The sequence below is a fragment of the Terrapene carolina genome, unplaced genomic scaffold (assembly GCF_002925995.2).
Source record: "Terrapene carolina triunguis isolate 2854851 unplaced genomic scaffold, T_m_triunguis-2.0 Scaffold69, whole genome shotgun sequence".
In the NCBI taxonomy this organism is placed as follows: Eukaryota; Metazoa; Chordata; order Testudines; family Emydidae; genus Terrapene; species Terrapene triunguis.
The window spans coordinates 12,897,981-12,915,381 of NW_020664420.1; the positions used below are offsets into that span (position 1 = coordinate 12,897,981).

The 17,401-nt window shown below is 36.2% G+C and overlaps 1 protein-coding gene across 12 annotated transcripts in view; it reads right to left on the reverse strand.

Moving 5' to 3' along the window:
* TCF4 (transcription factor 4) overlaps nucleotides 1-17,401 on the reverse strand; it is a 322,751-nt gene that overhangs the window by 116,918 nt on the left and 188,432 nt on the right. For 10 of the 12 annotated variants that reach the window (XM_026649022.2, XM_026649017.2, XM_026649023.2 and 7 more), the window contains 2 exons: nucleotides 7,431-7,560; nucleotides 6,934-6,983 (listed from right to left, as the gene is read on the reverse strand). The exons of the other annotated variants lie outside the window; for them this stretch is intronic. In XM_026649022.2, coding sequence (XP_026504807.1) covers nucleotides 6,934-6,983; nucleotides 7,431-7,560 — 180 coding nt within the window. The remainder of the gene's footprint in view (nucleotides 1-6,933; nucleotides 6,984-7,430; nucleotides 7,561-17,401) is intronic. 12 annotated transcript variants of the gene reach the window in all.

The window sequence follows — 17,401 nt, forward strand, 5'->3', positions numbered from 1 at the left end:
CTCCTCCCCCCACACCCTCCTTACCTGCTTCAGGCTTCCCGCGAATCAAATGTTCGCGGGAAGCAGGGGAGGGGGCGGAGTTGGGGCGGGGACTTTGGGGAAGGGGCGGAGTTGGGGCGTGGGCGGGGCTGGGGCGGGGCCCCGTGGAGTGTCCTCCTTTTGGAGGCTCAAAATATGGTAACCCTACACTGGATCCCCCGTTCACTTAGGGGATATGTTGAGGAAATGTGCAAAGGCAACAGGTAACTTGTATTAGAAAGCAGATGATATCTAATATAGGCTGTGTCTACAAGCAAAGAAAAAACCGCGGCTGGCCCATGCCAGCCGACTTCAGTTCACAGGGCTCGAGCTGCGGGGCTCTTTCATTTCTGTGTAGACATCCGGGCTCAGATCTCCCACCCTACAAGATCCTAACGCCCAGGCTCCAGCCAGGAGACGCGGAACTGGAAGGGCTGTTGATGTCGCCTTTCAAGGCATAATTAGGCTGGCAGAAGCCAGGGTAAGACCCTGTGATTGTGGGCTGAGTACTAGTGTCAGGGATCTGAGCCATAGCAGCACAGCATTTAGGCTCCCCTCGGTTACAGGGCAAGTGGTGATAGAAGCCCTCACTGGCCTGGGTGATCCCCCAAACATCATAGTTCTGGTGACAAAAAGGGGATCCCAGCATGGAGACAGTTGAGAACTATTGAATTATACAATAATTACTGCATTTAATAACACGATTTACAAGACTCAAATCACACCACACAGAACAGAGAAAATCAGATTACTAAAGATATCAAGTAGGCTTGTTCATGCTACTGGAAAGCTTTATTACAGAGAAAGATAACTTAAGACTTGGAAAACTTACAAGCAGCCATTGTTTGAAATGTTGACCTGGTTTCATTCTCAGGAGCAAAGAGCCTCACTAGAGCATGTGAGTGACTGGAGGGAATGCCATGATTTCTCTTCTTCTGAGCTTCTCCCTCTTCAGTCCCAATCACCCCTCACATTTCTGCAGGACTGAAATTAAGGTAGGTTGCACTCCTGACTATCCATCCCAATAGGCTTATTTAAAATATCTCACCCACTCAGTTCACAATCAAACCAAGTGAAACACTATGCCACATGCATAGGCTACTTGCATCCTAAACCCCCTACCAAGAGATGACTTCTCTGTCCTTTTAAAGTTATCCTCAACTTTTTTACTCTGTTCCTAGCAGCTGTTGCAATAGCTAGTAGGTTTGGACAATTAAGACCTGCATAGACTTTTAGTTCTCGGGTACAAAGTCATTGTGGTGGATGTCACTTAAACTTATGAAACCTCAGATCTGCTTAAACCTTAAACTCTAACCTGAGCCTTAAGGCCTTACTCAATTAACCACACTGCATATATCTTTGTTCTTATTTCTGCATACTACTCATCCAGTAGGCTCCTCCCAAATATCCCTTCTAACTGCTCTCTCTTTCCTTCTAGTCTCATTTTCACATCTTCTTTCATTCCACATCCGAAGCTTGGAATGCCATTGTTTCCCTTCTTCCATATGACCATGCTCCATTCACATCCCCTTTTAAAGCACATTTCTTTCACAAAGACTTTCAAGAATGATTTTCCCCAACATGCCCACAGGGCTAAGAGACTGAACTTTCATCTGGTGTATTATGTGCCATAACTATTTTGTCTGTGTCCAGTTTAGATCATAAATTCACTGAGGCAGAGAATGTATCTTCCTTTCAATAGCACAGAAGACACTGGAAGTGCTCTACACTGTACGTATTATAAAATAAATTAATAAGCATAATAAAATACTCATTTCAGACAAACAGCTCTTGTTGCAAAACTGCATCTCAAGGAGGTGAATTAACAATTGATCTTTTCACTCCCAGACTCCATGGGCAAAGTTGTGGCTCTCAGTGTGTGCAAAAGAAGATCAAAATTGGATGAGCTGCCAATCTGAGGATTAGGGGACTCTCTAGGTGGTGAAAGGCTAGTGTAGCCAGCCCTACATCTTCCCCTCCTGGACCCTCAGGGTAGGAGGCATAGAGTAAGAAAAGAAACCATTCCTCACTTTTGTGTCCATCCTACCTATGAAGGCATATGCCAGATTTCATCCTCTTCACTCATGGAGATGGAGGGAACAGTATGGCCCACTGTGTTTTGCTCTCAATTTTCCAGTGGTCAAGATAAGAGGAGTAAGCAATATCAGATATACTTCATGAGCACTAGGTACATCTATTAGTAAAAGTTCAGATGTGATTAAACTGCCATTAAAATGGATAAAAGCTTCAGGTTACAGAGGAAGGAAACTGAAGATAAGGAGATAAAAATACAGAAGAATCAGGAATATTTTGGACTGGAATGTGCTGGCTAATAAACTTCTATAGCAGATTTCATCAGAGGTTTGCAAAGCACTTTACAAAGGTAAATACTGTAATTATTTTTATTATGATATGACCTACACACCCAGAGATCTGGGTCCCTTTATGCTAGGCATTGTACAAGCACATAGTAAGAGACACTCCTTGCCCCAAGAGATTATAATCTAGATCAGGGGTAGGCAACCTATGGCACGCGTGCCGTCTGAGCTGATTTTCAGTGGCACTCACACTACCTGGGTCCTGGCCACTGGTTCAGGGGGCTCTGCATTTTAATTTAATTTTAAATGAAGCTTCTTAAACATTTTAAAAACCTTATTTACTTTACATACAACAATAGTTTAGTTATATATTATGGACTTACAGAAAGAGACCTTCTAAAAACGTTAAAATGTATTACTGGCACGCAAAACCTTAAATTAGAGTGAATAAATGAAGACTCGGCACACCACTTCTGAAAGGTTGCCAACCCCTGATCTAGATAGTCAAAGGAAGTACTGTCACCCTATTTACATATGGGGAACTGAGGCACAAAGAGGTTGTGACATGCTCAAATTAACACCACAAGCCAAGCAGAGTGAGGAACAGAATCTAGATCTCCTAACTGCCAATACGATGCTCTGAAAGCTAGGTCAAATTGACGATGTGGAAAACAAATTCAGACTTGAAACTTGAAGTTGCCATGAATTCCTGAAACCATGAAAACAGGAGATATTCTTTACAAAGGGCAACATGAATGTGTCAGGGAAAGATATTTTGTACATGCTATGTGAAATAGCATACCGATTTACCTTGGAAGATTGATTAGGTAACATAATATTCGGTAAGTATAGAGTGTGTTGGTATGAAACAACATTCTGGGACTTGTATACTTATTTAAATCTGTTTTTTTTAGGGTTCAAAAATGTTATTCCACCCCAAGTTACAAGTTTGTCCTCTTCTTGCAACAAAACGTATGTACAGCCCCCAATGGGAATAAGGGCTCCGCCACACAGTGCTGATAAAGTGCTTTGAGATCATAAGATGAAAAGTGTCATTCATTCTGCCAGACTGGGGCTTGCTATGGCGGCCAGACTTATGTTTTCTTTCCCCCACAGCCACTGCAGTGTTTCTGAATAAAGGCAAGGCAGATCATGCACTGTTTGGAATGCACCTTGTCACAATAGGGTGAATTTTTAAAGATGACATTTCAGCCTTAACTCTGAACTTCCTGACTTCGTGTTTAACTCAGAACCTAATATTATTTGAACTCTGATTATTTTTACAGTTTAATTGCCTTTGCTTTCAAAATCAACCGTCATTTTCAGTAAAAACAAGAGACAACGTATTTGTTACAACCGATCGCAGAAATTTTGTATAAGAGCATTTATATATTCAACCAGCTGAAACTGCTCCCCAAAATCCTTTGCAACCCATCATATAAATAAAACTGAGACCAACTGAATACAAGTATTTTAATAGAAAGACAATAATATTTTCATCCTATCAGCTAAATGCAATGTAATCTATTTACTCGATTTACAAATGCATATTGTTTATCCAACATAATAGTCCCGTCTAAGCTAATGTTGCAAGGTGTATCACATACATATACTCTGATCCTTTTAAAAGATGCATTATTCTTTTAGAGATGACAATGGCTTGGATTAAATCTATAAAGTTTGCAAATGATTTCTCACGATATATATTAATGTATAGCACAAAACCAAAGTTATATTTATACAAACACACTTATGTTATGCATCTCTAAGAATCTTTGTTATATTCTTGTCACTGAATATTTAGATTTAATTTATCACATATTCTGATTAGGTAACACTTTGTACAATTAAAGTATTTGGGGGGGAAAGGAGTGGGGGAGGGAGGGGTTGCGGGTTTTGTTTTGTTTACTGTACACCTAGTAAAACACCATTTCAAATTTCACAAAATTAAGGGGTATAGTCCACCTTAAGAATTATTTGGCCTAGAAATATTATTTAAAAAAAAATCAACAACAACCAGTGTTTAAAAGGTTAAGTATTTCAAAAATGTAAAATAGAATTTTTTAAAAAATGTTTAAAGGAGGAAGAGGTTTGATACCAAAAAAGACAAATGCTTCTGGTTCTTGTGAGTTCAGAATCTGCCCCAAGCAAACTTTCACTGCAGAGTTTTAAGCCCCTGACTGTAGAGGTTTCTAATAGAAACACCTACCAACCTTATCTCCACAGTGAGACTAGACTGCAAACAACATCATAATAAAACTCTCTCCTTATGACAAGAATACAACAATATCTGTAATTGTCCTGAAGTGGTCAGCTGTCTACAGGGAAATATTTTTAATTCATAAGAAATTATGGAAAAATTTTGTATGACAATGATTAAGCAAGTAGAAAACAGACATTATAGCACACAAATATATTGTGTATCAGAAAGAAATATGCAAAATTCTGAATCCTGGAAAAAGCTAATAGTTAATTTTAAATATAAGATAGAAAATACAGCACTGCATCTTTAAGCATTTGTGCCTTACGGCAAGTATGTGGCTTTTACAGCACAAAGCTATTCTGCCATTCCAGAACATTCAAAGATACATTCTACTGTATTTAATATTATCCATTTTATGTACTGGCTTGCTTCAAAATGTAAACAGCTGTGAGGAATATATCATTTGAGGTTGTCATATAAGCTATTAAAAGCTAAAGTTTCATCTAAATTAAATCCACGGCTAACTTCAAGCATAAAAACACTCATAAAAACCTTTGGGGGGGATATATTTCTGTAAAGGGCCAGTAAAAATACATAGCTAAGTAAACTTTAAAAATAGGTATAGTGACTTTTTAGTAAAAAATGTCTATTACTAGCAACTTTTGTTTTCACAATTTCCATATTTCAACAATAAAATGATACATATTCATATAAGTCCAATATCACAAACAACACAATAATTGGAACATTTTAAATTAACTGTTCCAATTGTAGCCATGTTGGTCCCAGGATATTGGAGAGACATGGTGGGTGAGGTAATATCTTTTATTGGACCCACTTCTGTTGGTGAGAGAGACAAGCTTTCAGATTTACACAGAGCTCTTCTAAGCTTGTCTCTCTCACCAACAGAAGTGGGTCCAATGAAAGATATTACCTCAGCCAGCTCGCCTCTCATATTTAAATGGTGATATTCATAGTCTTTCCCTTTCAGATTTCAATATTATTATTTCTACGATGCGTAGTAATGAGACTACAGTTTCTCACATTCACAGGAGTAAATGAGCCTCTTTAAAACACGTTAGTTTGTAAACTTCAATTTTAATTGGAATTACAATAAAAACAAAAAATCCATCTCAGATTAACATGTTAATTTGTTCATATATTCGGCTAGATTGATTATCACTTAACACTTCCTAATACTCACATTTATAGATAATGGAAATATGGTTATGATGTGAAAAAAGTTGTCCGTTTTTCAGAATAAGATTTTTTTGTTTACAGCTATTGATTTGAAAATCTATCCAATATATTTTTAGCACAGATGTAATGCTGTATCCACATATATAATAGTGCAGCACAAACAAAACTAATGGGAAGGTGCAGAGAAAAATATTATTCTTAGCCATACTAAAACTTAGAAGCTATACTTATTGTAATACTTTATCGTCTCTATTAAGGCTATTATAAATTTACAGTACATTACAATGAGATAAATACTTTTAAAAGATGTAATATACATTTGTTAAGCTTTTTTCAGTAAAAATAAAAGAAGAAGAAAAAGAAGAATCTATCAAATATTGGCAGATGAGAAAAATCAAATGAAAAGTTATTTGGATCACATAAGAAATGATTATATACAGCTGAAGAGACTTTTCAGCTTTTAATTGCCTGTGATATAGATTTCAAGGTAAGCATTGAAAAAAATCTGTTTAGCTGAGATAGTATCCATATTCCCACAAAAAAAATTAATCAAGGATATTCATTACAAGTATATATCATATTTGGTGCACGGGGAGAGTGGGTATCTGAGTAATTATTGACTATATCTTTATTTATTAAATAACCCATAATGCCTTTGGCAACAGCTGGATTCCACTGGTTGACACCTGGTATCACACATGCAGATAGCTACTGATGCAGTTACTTTTATAACTCTAATTCAGGTACCTCAGTAGAAAATAAAGATGTTCTCCCTGTATTCTGGGCTGAGACCCATGTAAATTTCTCATAAATCCTTTCCACAAATCTCTTTTAAAATGCAAATCCATAAATCATCATAATACTGACAAAGAAGTTAACCAACACGTGAAACTAATGCTCATTCTATCCAGAGCCATGTACAGGTAACTACCCAAACTTCAGGCATCTTTCCAGAGCTCTCTTTGGAGTTTCCCCTGCTGAAAATCAACATGACCAAGACACATTTGTCCTCATCGTGTAATTAATCACTTCAAAGTTTGGTTAAGTGACAAGATTTTTAGACTATCCTTACCTTGTCTATAGTCTTTATTGATAAATTCTCTATGAGCTTGGAATTGGATTCATTTATAACCACTTTTGATCAAACGAAGCAAAAGAAAACACAAACAAGCTTGGCAGACAAGCAGTACTTACTGATGATGGTAAACCTGGAGGAACTTTTCGAACTTTCTTTGTTTGTACTTCTGAAAAAAAAGATAAAATGCCATTGTAAGATATGTTTTCTTTGAAATTTGCTGAACAACAAGCTACCTGATTATGCTTCTTACAGCTTTAGTCTAGACTTTTAGCATTTTGGTAAAATAAAATGGACACCATTGCTACTTACTGAGATCAGGAAGTTTGATGGTAAGTTGCCGGGAAAGAGTGAATGTGTAGATTTGGAGTGTTAGATAATTTGTTCCCTCCTTAGATGGTTTTGTTTTAAAAAGGACCCTTTTGTGTGCAACCAAGGGAAAGCAAAGAATCAGCTAACATTAAAAAAATCCCGTTTGTATTGCCAGCTGGAAGTATAAGCATGCTCTGTCGTTTTCAGTTAGATTATTGCTTTTACTATAAAATGTTGTTAAATAAAATGAAACTTCAATAATTATTTTTTAATGGGGGAAAAAAAGCAAGACAAAGTAACTCACCCATAGAAGTACTGTGAAGAGGCCTCCTTCGGGGGTTATTGCTAGAATACTGATAGTACTGAGAGCCAGGTTTGGTGGGTGAGAGAGCTCCTGGGTTGCCAATATCCATGTCACCTCCAAGGAGACTTTGCTAAAAGATTTTAAAAATAGATATTGTGAAATCTAACTTTCCCGGCCATTAGCCATTTCTTATTGCTTAAAATAACAATGTAAAGAAACCTGCATGAAGCAAACTGAAATACTATTTAAGAGCCTCCAAGATTTAAAAGTATACAATACTAAACATTTCCAGTTTAGGGTCTTTCCCTTTGCTACGGATGCTTTATAGAGTAAATTCTTAAAAAAAAAAAAAAAAAAAACCTAGAATTACTTACATTTGAAGTAGACTTATGCCTTTTTATGCAAATACGATCATCGTTTAGCACAAACTTTTGAAGCTACATTGAGGAAATATATTTGAGTACAATTCATTTTCTTCACAGCAGACAAAATGTGTCTGTAAACATATTTTTGGTAACAAAAAAACCTTTATCCTGTTGCTAATATTATGGTTCAGTGTGTATTAAAATAGTTACATTGACTATCTGCATATAGCAAAGACTTTCTGTCTGTGCATGAAATATACAAAGCAGATACCATACAAAATATACATGCCAAGTACACAATATTTGATTAAGATGTAAAAATGAAATTACACATTGCTAAAAATAACCTGGCTAATTTAGCAAGTTATTGGGAAAAAATAACCCCAAAATATCTAAGGCTATTGGAGAGCAGTAGCAGCAGTAGCAGCAGCAGCAGCAGCGAAGGACTTTAAGTATATCTAGTTTATGTTTGTATTATAACTAACAAGATGCACATCCACAAATGCAAGATTTACTCAGTCAAGAAAGGACTCTAGTTTCTATGAAATAGCAGGAAACAGTATCTGACCACAATAAAAGACAAATTTTAGTTTGTAAGAGAGTATGAAAGAAGAACAATTTTCTAAGAGTAAGATTCTATTTGCTATAAACTACATTGAAACTTACCCATAATATATAAATCCCCTGATTATACTCTGCATTGAACACATTGTTCTTTTAATTATTCTGATATGCAATAAAACAGGTGTAGATACTACCATTTATATTAAGAACAAATTTACCATTTAATAAAGAAATTTTAAAATTAAGTACCAAAAATCTAACTTTATCGTTACTTGTAATCAACTTTTACTGACTGAACTAATTACTGTACTTGATAAAGTACAGAATGTGTTTTCCCTAATCTAAATTCTAATCACCATGTCACTCACAACAGACTTAGTAATGCTTCACTAACACACTATTCACATGCAAAATACTCTAAATAGGCCAATTATGACTCTGCCCCTGTTCCCTGGTTAACCCGCTGAGAACTGAAAAATTTCACAAGGCAGTCACCAACTAAAACAAAGACTCCTTGTTTTAAATTAAGACAGTCTTTTTGATTCCTAAATAGCTCAACAAAGTGGCATGTCTTCTAATGAAAGCAGTTGGTCAAATATGACCCATGAACTGGAAAATCAGAAATTAAAACATCCTTATTCGCTAACTATACTTCTAGAAACATCCAAAGATAACTTTTGATTCTATAAAACTATCTTACTTTTATTCCAGATGAGCAATGTGTAAATAACTAGTGGGTTATCAACAAGTAATCCTTGATTGATTCTATTTTAGGGCTTTTTACATAATGTGCTGTCTAGCATTTGGCTTTATAGAAATTCCAAAAGGATGTAATTTACACAGGTTTTTAAAATGTGAGAATGTTAGTCTCAACTTTCTTGTGGCTAATATCTTTACATTTAGCAATTATTTAATATACACCTGTGGTGACTATGCTCTTTTTAATACACACCTGCACTGACAAAAATGTTTGCAAGTGAGTCGAATCATGGCAAAGAAACACATACAAAACTGAATGAAAAAGTTATCAACTCATTCTGAGTATACTATTGAAACAAATATAATTTTATTGAATGTCTTTTACTGAATAATTCATTCTGGAATGAAAGACCGCTAGCCACAAAAATCATACTCAACCATGTATTTTTTATCATACATACATTTTTCACATAAAGACAGACCAGCTAATCTGTACATGGATTATCCATGTGTCTAGTGGTCTGAAAGATTTAACTCACAACCAGCCTTAGAGCTTTCTACATACATCCTACTTGATGTAACTGGATTTTTTTTAAAAGAATATACATAAAAATGGAGTTTGAATTTTTGTCCAAATAAAATGAATCTTTGTTAATCTAAAATCATTTGCACACATTATACGTTTTGTTTTCTTCATTAAAAGACCTGGAAAGGTTGTGAGATATCTACAGACAGAAAACTTAAGACAACTATATTGGAAATAAGCAGTGATAAGAATCTTAAAAGCATCCCATGATTTTTTTTTGTTTAGCTATTGGTTACTTCTCTTTGCCACTAGTCGTCTTTTTATAATGATTAATAATTCCTTGGTACTAAACGCTTGATGACATAAATCTACAAAGGTAGATAATAATATGTGGATTATATATAAAGCAGCATTCTAGTACTCTGGACACGTGTGAACAGAAATATACAAAAGTTTCAGGAAGACTGCAAGAAAGGACTTCCAACATTATGATACCGCGTTAGTTGCTTGTAGGGTTTGTTCATTCAAGGAATCAATGTGTATATTGTTGGTATATGAATGTGCATTACCTTTGCATGTACAGCATGGTCACAATTACTACTACATATTTTACCATCAATAATTTTCATGTAAAGTAGGATGTTGTAAGCAGCTTCTTATCTATAATAAAGATCAGTCTTTCCTGAAAAAGCATTGCTGTCTCTTAATGAACTTTCATCATAGTCACATAGACTAATTTCTTCTTTTTTTAAAACCTTTGTTTTTCACTGGGACAACAAAGTCATTCTTCAAAGCAACACAAACATGCATTTTTGTGCAGTTAAGGAGGCCTCCCTAAACACTCCACTGTGGAAAAATAAGATAAAAATATATATGTATTTATTCTGAAATGCAGGTAAATAGAACAATGGGCATTTATTATTGTTCAGCCTACATGTCACATTATTAATGGCTGCAACAAAAAGAACGAGAAAACATTTACAAACCATGAAGCCACAGATTACATACCATTTAAGGCTCTTTGTCCATATTTGCCCATAATTGTACGAATTATTAGGCATTCAAAATTCATATTTGCCATTAAGAAATGATGGACTTGCAAGTTAAGTGTTACATCTGTCAAACTCCTCTCCTGACTTTAGACAGGGTTAAAATGGTTGCATGTTTTCCATTTAGTGCAAGCTAATGTTCTGATGTTATCTTTGCGTCCCACCAGCATACTACCCAGGAAACACAGGAAACAAGATGCTGCATATCTTTGAGCTAAACTGTATAAATCTTACAGACATATTCTTGCAATTTAGCATACTCTGTGCAAATCCCTCCCCCGCACCCCTGCCGCCCTTCAGAACTGCATAGTTTGTAGTGTACATTGTATTATCAAAAACAAAGAATGTAACACTGAATTTTCCAGTCAGATTTCAAAGTTTGAGTTAAAAAAAAATTACAGAAGAAAAGCAATCTCAACACAGTAAGATCCATTACCAGATTCAGACATCCAGCAGTTTTGTCAATTTGGATTTTTTGTTTGTTTGTTTGTTACCTGGAACTCGGTCTGTGTTTCTAACATACCCTCAGCCCTGTCTTCTTTTAATTTTAGCCAGGGAACCTTTACTCAATCCAGAAAATGAAACCACAAATTGAGTTTTTTAAAAAGAAAAAAATTGTATTGATCAAAACTGATTAATACCTGAGTGGTAGTTTAAAAAAATTGGACTGCTTCCATCATACAGCTGAAACTTTGTTTTTCAAACCAAAATGATTTTTTGCAACCGAATAATTGTTTCACTTTAATCATTTTTTAAAAATCTAATGGGTGGGAAGTAGATTTCTGAAACTATTATATTTACCCTTAATTACAGATACGAGTGAGATTAGAATAGGATGAGTGCAGCCTTTTATGAATATATAATTAATTCAGATGAAAGGAAAATGACCTTGAATGTTGTAATCTGGGAGTTGGGGTCGGGAGGGGGTGTTCCCCCACCATCACCCCACCACAGGTTAGGGAAAAATATCTGCAAAAAGGCACTTTACTGGACTTCCCATGTATTCTGTTTTTCGTCATTCCCCATTACATTGTGATCAGATATCAAACACGACGAGATCATGGGGGATGTTTTAGAACAAAGAAAAACAGTTTTAGATGAAACCAGATTAAGCTCCTTTTCTGAACTATTGCCAAATTCTTGAGAGTTGAATCCATGTTGGAGTATTCTAGTGCTTGCACAGCTGCAATTCTATTCTACGATCACAAACCTACGTGATGTATAGTGACTGGGGGCCATATGTTCCCCAGCACAGTAAGCAAAAGGGTCTAAAGGTTCAAAGAAATGTCAGGAGGGACTGCATGGAGGGGAAAGGTGACTGCACTATAGTATTCTTTCTTGTCATGTAGTTGCGTAAGAATCTCCACACCACTTATGTGATAGCGCTGCCATGTGGCACCGAGGATCCTGTGGCCAGGCCAGTGGTGGAGATCGGGATAGGAACTCAACATGTTATGCTCTTCAGGTGAAGACGCATAATTTAGAGATCAAGTGCATTTTACAATTCTATTCTGAGCAGCACGACAGGTATTTCCACATAGCGCATAAGGACCTATCACTGCAGCCAGGCAGCCTTTGTGAAAAGTATTATTGCAACTGGGAAGGGTGGGGAAGAGGAGTTCAGAGCAGTGTTTAGCTGCAATGGAACTCTGAGTCCATAGGACTTTCTCTAGCAATTCCTGTAGATCTCCAGGTAACCTAACCCAATAATATGTGACCTCCTCTTCCAAACAGCTTCTGGCTTGCCACTCCTTAGGTAGAACAGTGTTGTGGTCTCAATCCACATGATGCAAGGCAGCAAGAGGAACACTGACCTTTTCTGTGGCAAATTGACTTTGTACAGATAAACAAGCCTGAAGGCTGAGGACATAAAATGCTGAACTATTATTAGTATGTGCACACACACACACACACAATCATAAATATATATGTGTATGATTATATTATACACACACACACACGACTATACCTTTATTATAACTCTTGCATATCATGTATCAACTTAAACCAATAACAAGATAATTTGATAATAAACATAAGAATTAGAGGAAACCACCGTCTTCATGTAGAAAGAACACAGTAAAATTATTTTTCAGGATTCTTTCCACATTGTTTTTTGTGAAAGCCTTTAGGCTAGATGGATCTGCCTAGCCTTTAGGATGAGGAAATGAAAGTCGGTATTTTTCACCATGTTTTGCCCTTTGTCACATTCTTACTGTACACTATGAACTCAATTTGCAAGTTTTGAAGTGCTACCTGCAGTATTGCACAGTGAGGACGAGAAGCACAAGATCATAGCTACACTTCCTCCCTACTCTTTTCCAGGTGATTTGATCCATGAAGGAGGAAGGCTCAGCTCCTTGTGGATGCACCCCCAAATACACTACTATGCACACATGTATGGAGCGAGAACAATCTAACTGTTGTAGAGTGCTTATACATCATGGAGCAGTAGATTATGTGTAATTATGACTTTTTTTCAGAAAAAAAGCAAGGAGAGAGGAGTGTGTGATTCTCCTTAACATGAAAAATTTACATTTTTCAGAACCCTCCCACCCCACATTTTCAGTCAATGGGATTTGGCTCTTATGTGCCTAAGTCCCTTTAGATATTTAGGCTCCTAAATCAGTTTGGCTAATTGCAGTGAGGCCTAAATACCTTTGAGAATCTGGGATTTTGTCTATTACAAACTCGCAACCTAGTCAACCTGAATGTGCCAAAACCACACTTAATTAATGCTGAGATGGTTAAATAGGAGTGTTGATCTTTAACTGTCTTGTCTTTTGTGATTTTATTTCCACAATGTTCTACCATTTTGAGACAACAAACTGCAGCATAATCACTTTCCCATACATAGATATGGGATAGAAATCTGAATCTTACATTTTAAATGCTGGAGAAGAACCCAGAATTCCATTCTATCATTCAGGCCTCAGCCTCTTCTTCCTGTTCTGGGCTAAGTTTATGAACTTTTTATTTGGTAAAATCACATTGACTAAGTAATAAAGACGTTCCATACATTCTCTGAATTGTTTCTCAGTTATCTCCGTCTGTGGTTTCAGTTCTTTGTTGTTAATTATATTATTAAACCAGATTTCCACTGAGACTGTGACAACAGTGTCATCTGCCCATAATCTGCCAAGTCCCTTCAAAAGCTCCTTCAATGACTTTTCGGAAGTTTAGCACCTCTTTGTAGAGCCCTCTGTTGTGTAAAATATGCACACTATGTTTTTATCTAAAGTCCTCATGCTTAGTGTAAATTTCAGCCTATTCACGGTAGCTGAATATGCAAATATAGAGACAATTTCTTGAGTTCCACCAAATGTATTTGTGAAGCTGAGCCATTAATTCTCCTTATTCATACAACAAACCATGACCCTAAAAGTGTTTGAGGAAGAATTCTGAACTTCCATCAAGTGTTTTAACTTTTCTCCAAGAGGTTTGTATTGTTTCTTGAACACCGAGTCAGAAGTTTGGGTGACTGCACCTGAGAAGCACATCATCTTTTCCTTTTCTTTCCTCTGTCAGAGTAAATGGCAAAGAACTCTTTGCCATTGTTTTTTCTCCATGGTTAGACGGTATCTTTACCAACCTTTACACAACATTCTGCGGCTTTCTTTTCAAATGTTGACCTATATCTTTGTAAGAATGCTTGCAGCTATTACAAGGTAATTTCTCATGTTCAACCAACCCCCGTGCGTTAATGTCCTTAGCGTTGATTCTCTGAGTTCTTTTTTTATAATTATTCTCTGCCCCCATTATTTCTTCACTTGTATTACTTAGCAACTTTCAGAGATCAATTATCTGCCTCTCATTTGTTTTTATGGAATAACCATAGATTGATCATTTTCATTTTTTGGGCATCAAAGACAAACAAAACACTTCTCTTCAATGGATCTGATGTTGAACCACTGATGGACAGTCAGGAATAGGGTTTTAAATTATGTCGCAGCTTCTATGTTTTTATGATGGAGATGCTGATGATGGAATAAAACATCTCACTTGCAGAATCAGCAAACTCAATGTTCTTCTCTTCTACTTCAATAGATGAATTTTCATTTGGCACTTTTAACCAAAATAATCTATTTTTTCTACACTTTTTAGGTAAGCATGTGCACAAATTCTTTTTAATTTTTTGTACTTAGCAACTCTTGACAAAGTTTACGTTTTACTTCAGAAGAATTATCTGTATTCATTTCTTCTGTATCTTCATTCACTTCTTCCCTACCGCTTCCTTCAACTTTAGGCATGAAGGGTCAGATAGATTCATACACTGCTGTTTGGTGATCACTAAATGCTAATCATTTGTTTGTAGTATTGATCCACAGCTTTCTCATTTACAGTGTAGCTCACTCCCTTATGAGTCTCACAATATCTGGTATTTTTCTTAAAGCCCCAAGTCCCAGCATTGTGAGAATCTCAGCTTTCACAGTTGTGGAGAAAATGTGGAAAATGTGACCCAAATGTTACCTAAAGGTTCAGAAAGGAGAAGAAAATAAACCTCCCCCAAAGTTCTCATCTTTAAAATATCATGATTTTTAACCCAATCTTGTGATTTTGGGGGGAGGGAGGGAGTGACTCATGATTTTTTAAATGCTTGGGGTTGAAATTGCTGAATTTACTATAGTCAGAATGAGAAACAACTACCTACTGAGTCCACTGTGAAGACTAAAAAAAATATGTTAACTAACATTGCATATTATCAGATACCATGTCCAGCTTCCAGAATTTTGTAGAGGCTGGTAAATCAAGCATCCACAATATTCACATCTTCACCCACTTCCCTATCCAACATCCAATGACAGCTGATTCCACATATTAGACACATTCCTTTCCCCAACCACTAATGATTCCACCCATCCTCCTTCACCCTCTAGATTTCAAGAAAATTCGCCACCTTTCTGATAGTTCACTAACATAGGTCTAACAAGGACTGTAATGTTCTCCACTTCATTTTTAACTTTTCGGAACACAGTTTTCATTCACAAAGTGGAATTTGAGCCTAATCTTTCTACTGTCAAAAACTTTTATCTATATGTAAACAATCCAGACTGACAAAGACATTTTTAAAAAAACATAAGAGTGTTGTAAAGGGTCTGCAGGGAGGCTGGGGAATCTAGATCTTAGAGTTCTACACAAAGTCCATTACTCAGGGAATCCCATCCAGGATGAACTCCATTCAGTTTGCCAATCAAGAGAGGTGCAGTTTTGTGCCACCAAAGTTGATAGTACCCATTCATCTTAGTTGCACAGTTGTGCCACGTAACCAATCTAATAAGATATTATAGTCAAGAAAGTGTCGCAAACTTAGACCAAAGTGATGCAGTTTATACACCAACCTAAACCAAATCAATGTGAATATTATCTGAGAGGTAATGGCAGAATCCTTTTCCAGGGCAGGATAGGCAATATAGAGCCAACTTTTACCCTCAGTTTACACCTGTGTAAATCCACTGATGTATAGGTGCGCTACAAGAGGGGTAAATTAGGGCAGAATTTGGTCTATAGTCAATATTGGATCTGATGTGGATTGCTGCTCAGCTGCACATAATTAAACACTGTCTGCAGTATTTCTTACAAAGCAACGCAGTGATGCTAGAATGGAGAACTGCCACATCATCACACAATTCAATTGCTCTACAACTTCTCCCTTGTGTAAATAAAACATCCACTCATTGACCTCTTCTATGCAACAATACAAATTAAACATTAAGAGAAAATCTGCCTATTTCTGTGTCCCTGCACAATGTATACGATAAGCAACAAAATGTAGAAAAAAATATGTCTGCTTACAGACACTTTCTCTGCCTCCCCCCAATACAGTACAGCAAAACATACAAAAGCTCAGTTATATTAAGTGTTTCTGTATTTTAAACATGCACTATATCAGAGTACTGGCATATGATGTAAGTGTTACCAAGGTAACTACCACTTAATATATAGTGGAGTAATAGTCAAATAAAACTCATGCGTGTTGGCATGTAAATTAGAACTGCCCGATGGTTACGAATAGGCTCATGTATCCTCCTGTTTTACCGCTTTTCACATTCTTTTAAAGAATATATTACAGTGCAACATCATTGTTCGCAATACCCAATTCCATCCACTTTTTTCCAAAGTTTCTCAAATCCTATATCCATCTGGTACTTATCAGCAATGTGGTCACTTATTGGGGATGATAGGAGGGGAAGAATGAGGGTTAATGAAGTGCAGAAATTCATACTGTGCAATGAAAAGAGCTTTTTTGCATTGTTTTCCCAGAGTAAAATACACAAGAATTGCAGGCAACAATTCCCTAGTCAGTCTATACTACTTTTCCAGTTCAAGTGAGCCCTTTCGTGTATAATTCAATAAGTATGTTCTAATCACTACTTGCCTTAAAATGTTCCTCTTTGGCAAATTATTTCAAAACCTAAAATAGAGCAAATTTTAAAAGACCTGTTAACCTAACAAGAAAATTAACATCACTCTTCCCTGTGTAAACATTTAACTATAAAGAGCTTACTACAAGAATAGTGGGTCGAGTTGTTTCAGACGAGGTAAAATATCCTGACATGCTTCCATCTTTAAAAGGTGTTTAGTGGCTGAATTCCCATTTTTAATTATATAATTATTTTTCCCTTTGAATATGAGAACACAGAAAAGGCTTATGCAAGTTCAAATTCAAAAAGAGTGTTTTTCTGAAATTAAGTGTTAGCAATATTTTTACCCGAAGAAAAATTACATTAAAAACATCCAAAAGACCAAAAAAACTTCCTGTCTTTAAAA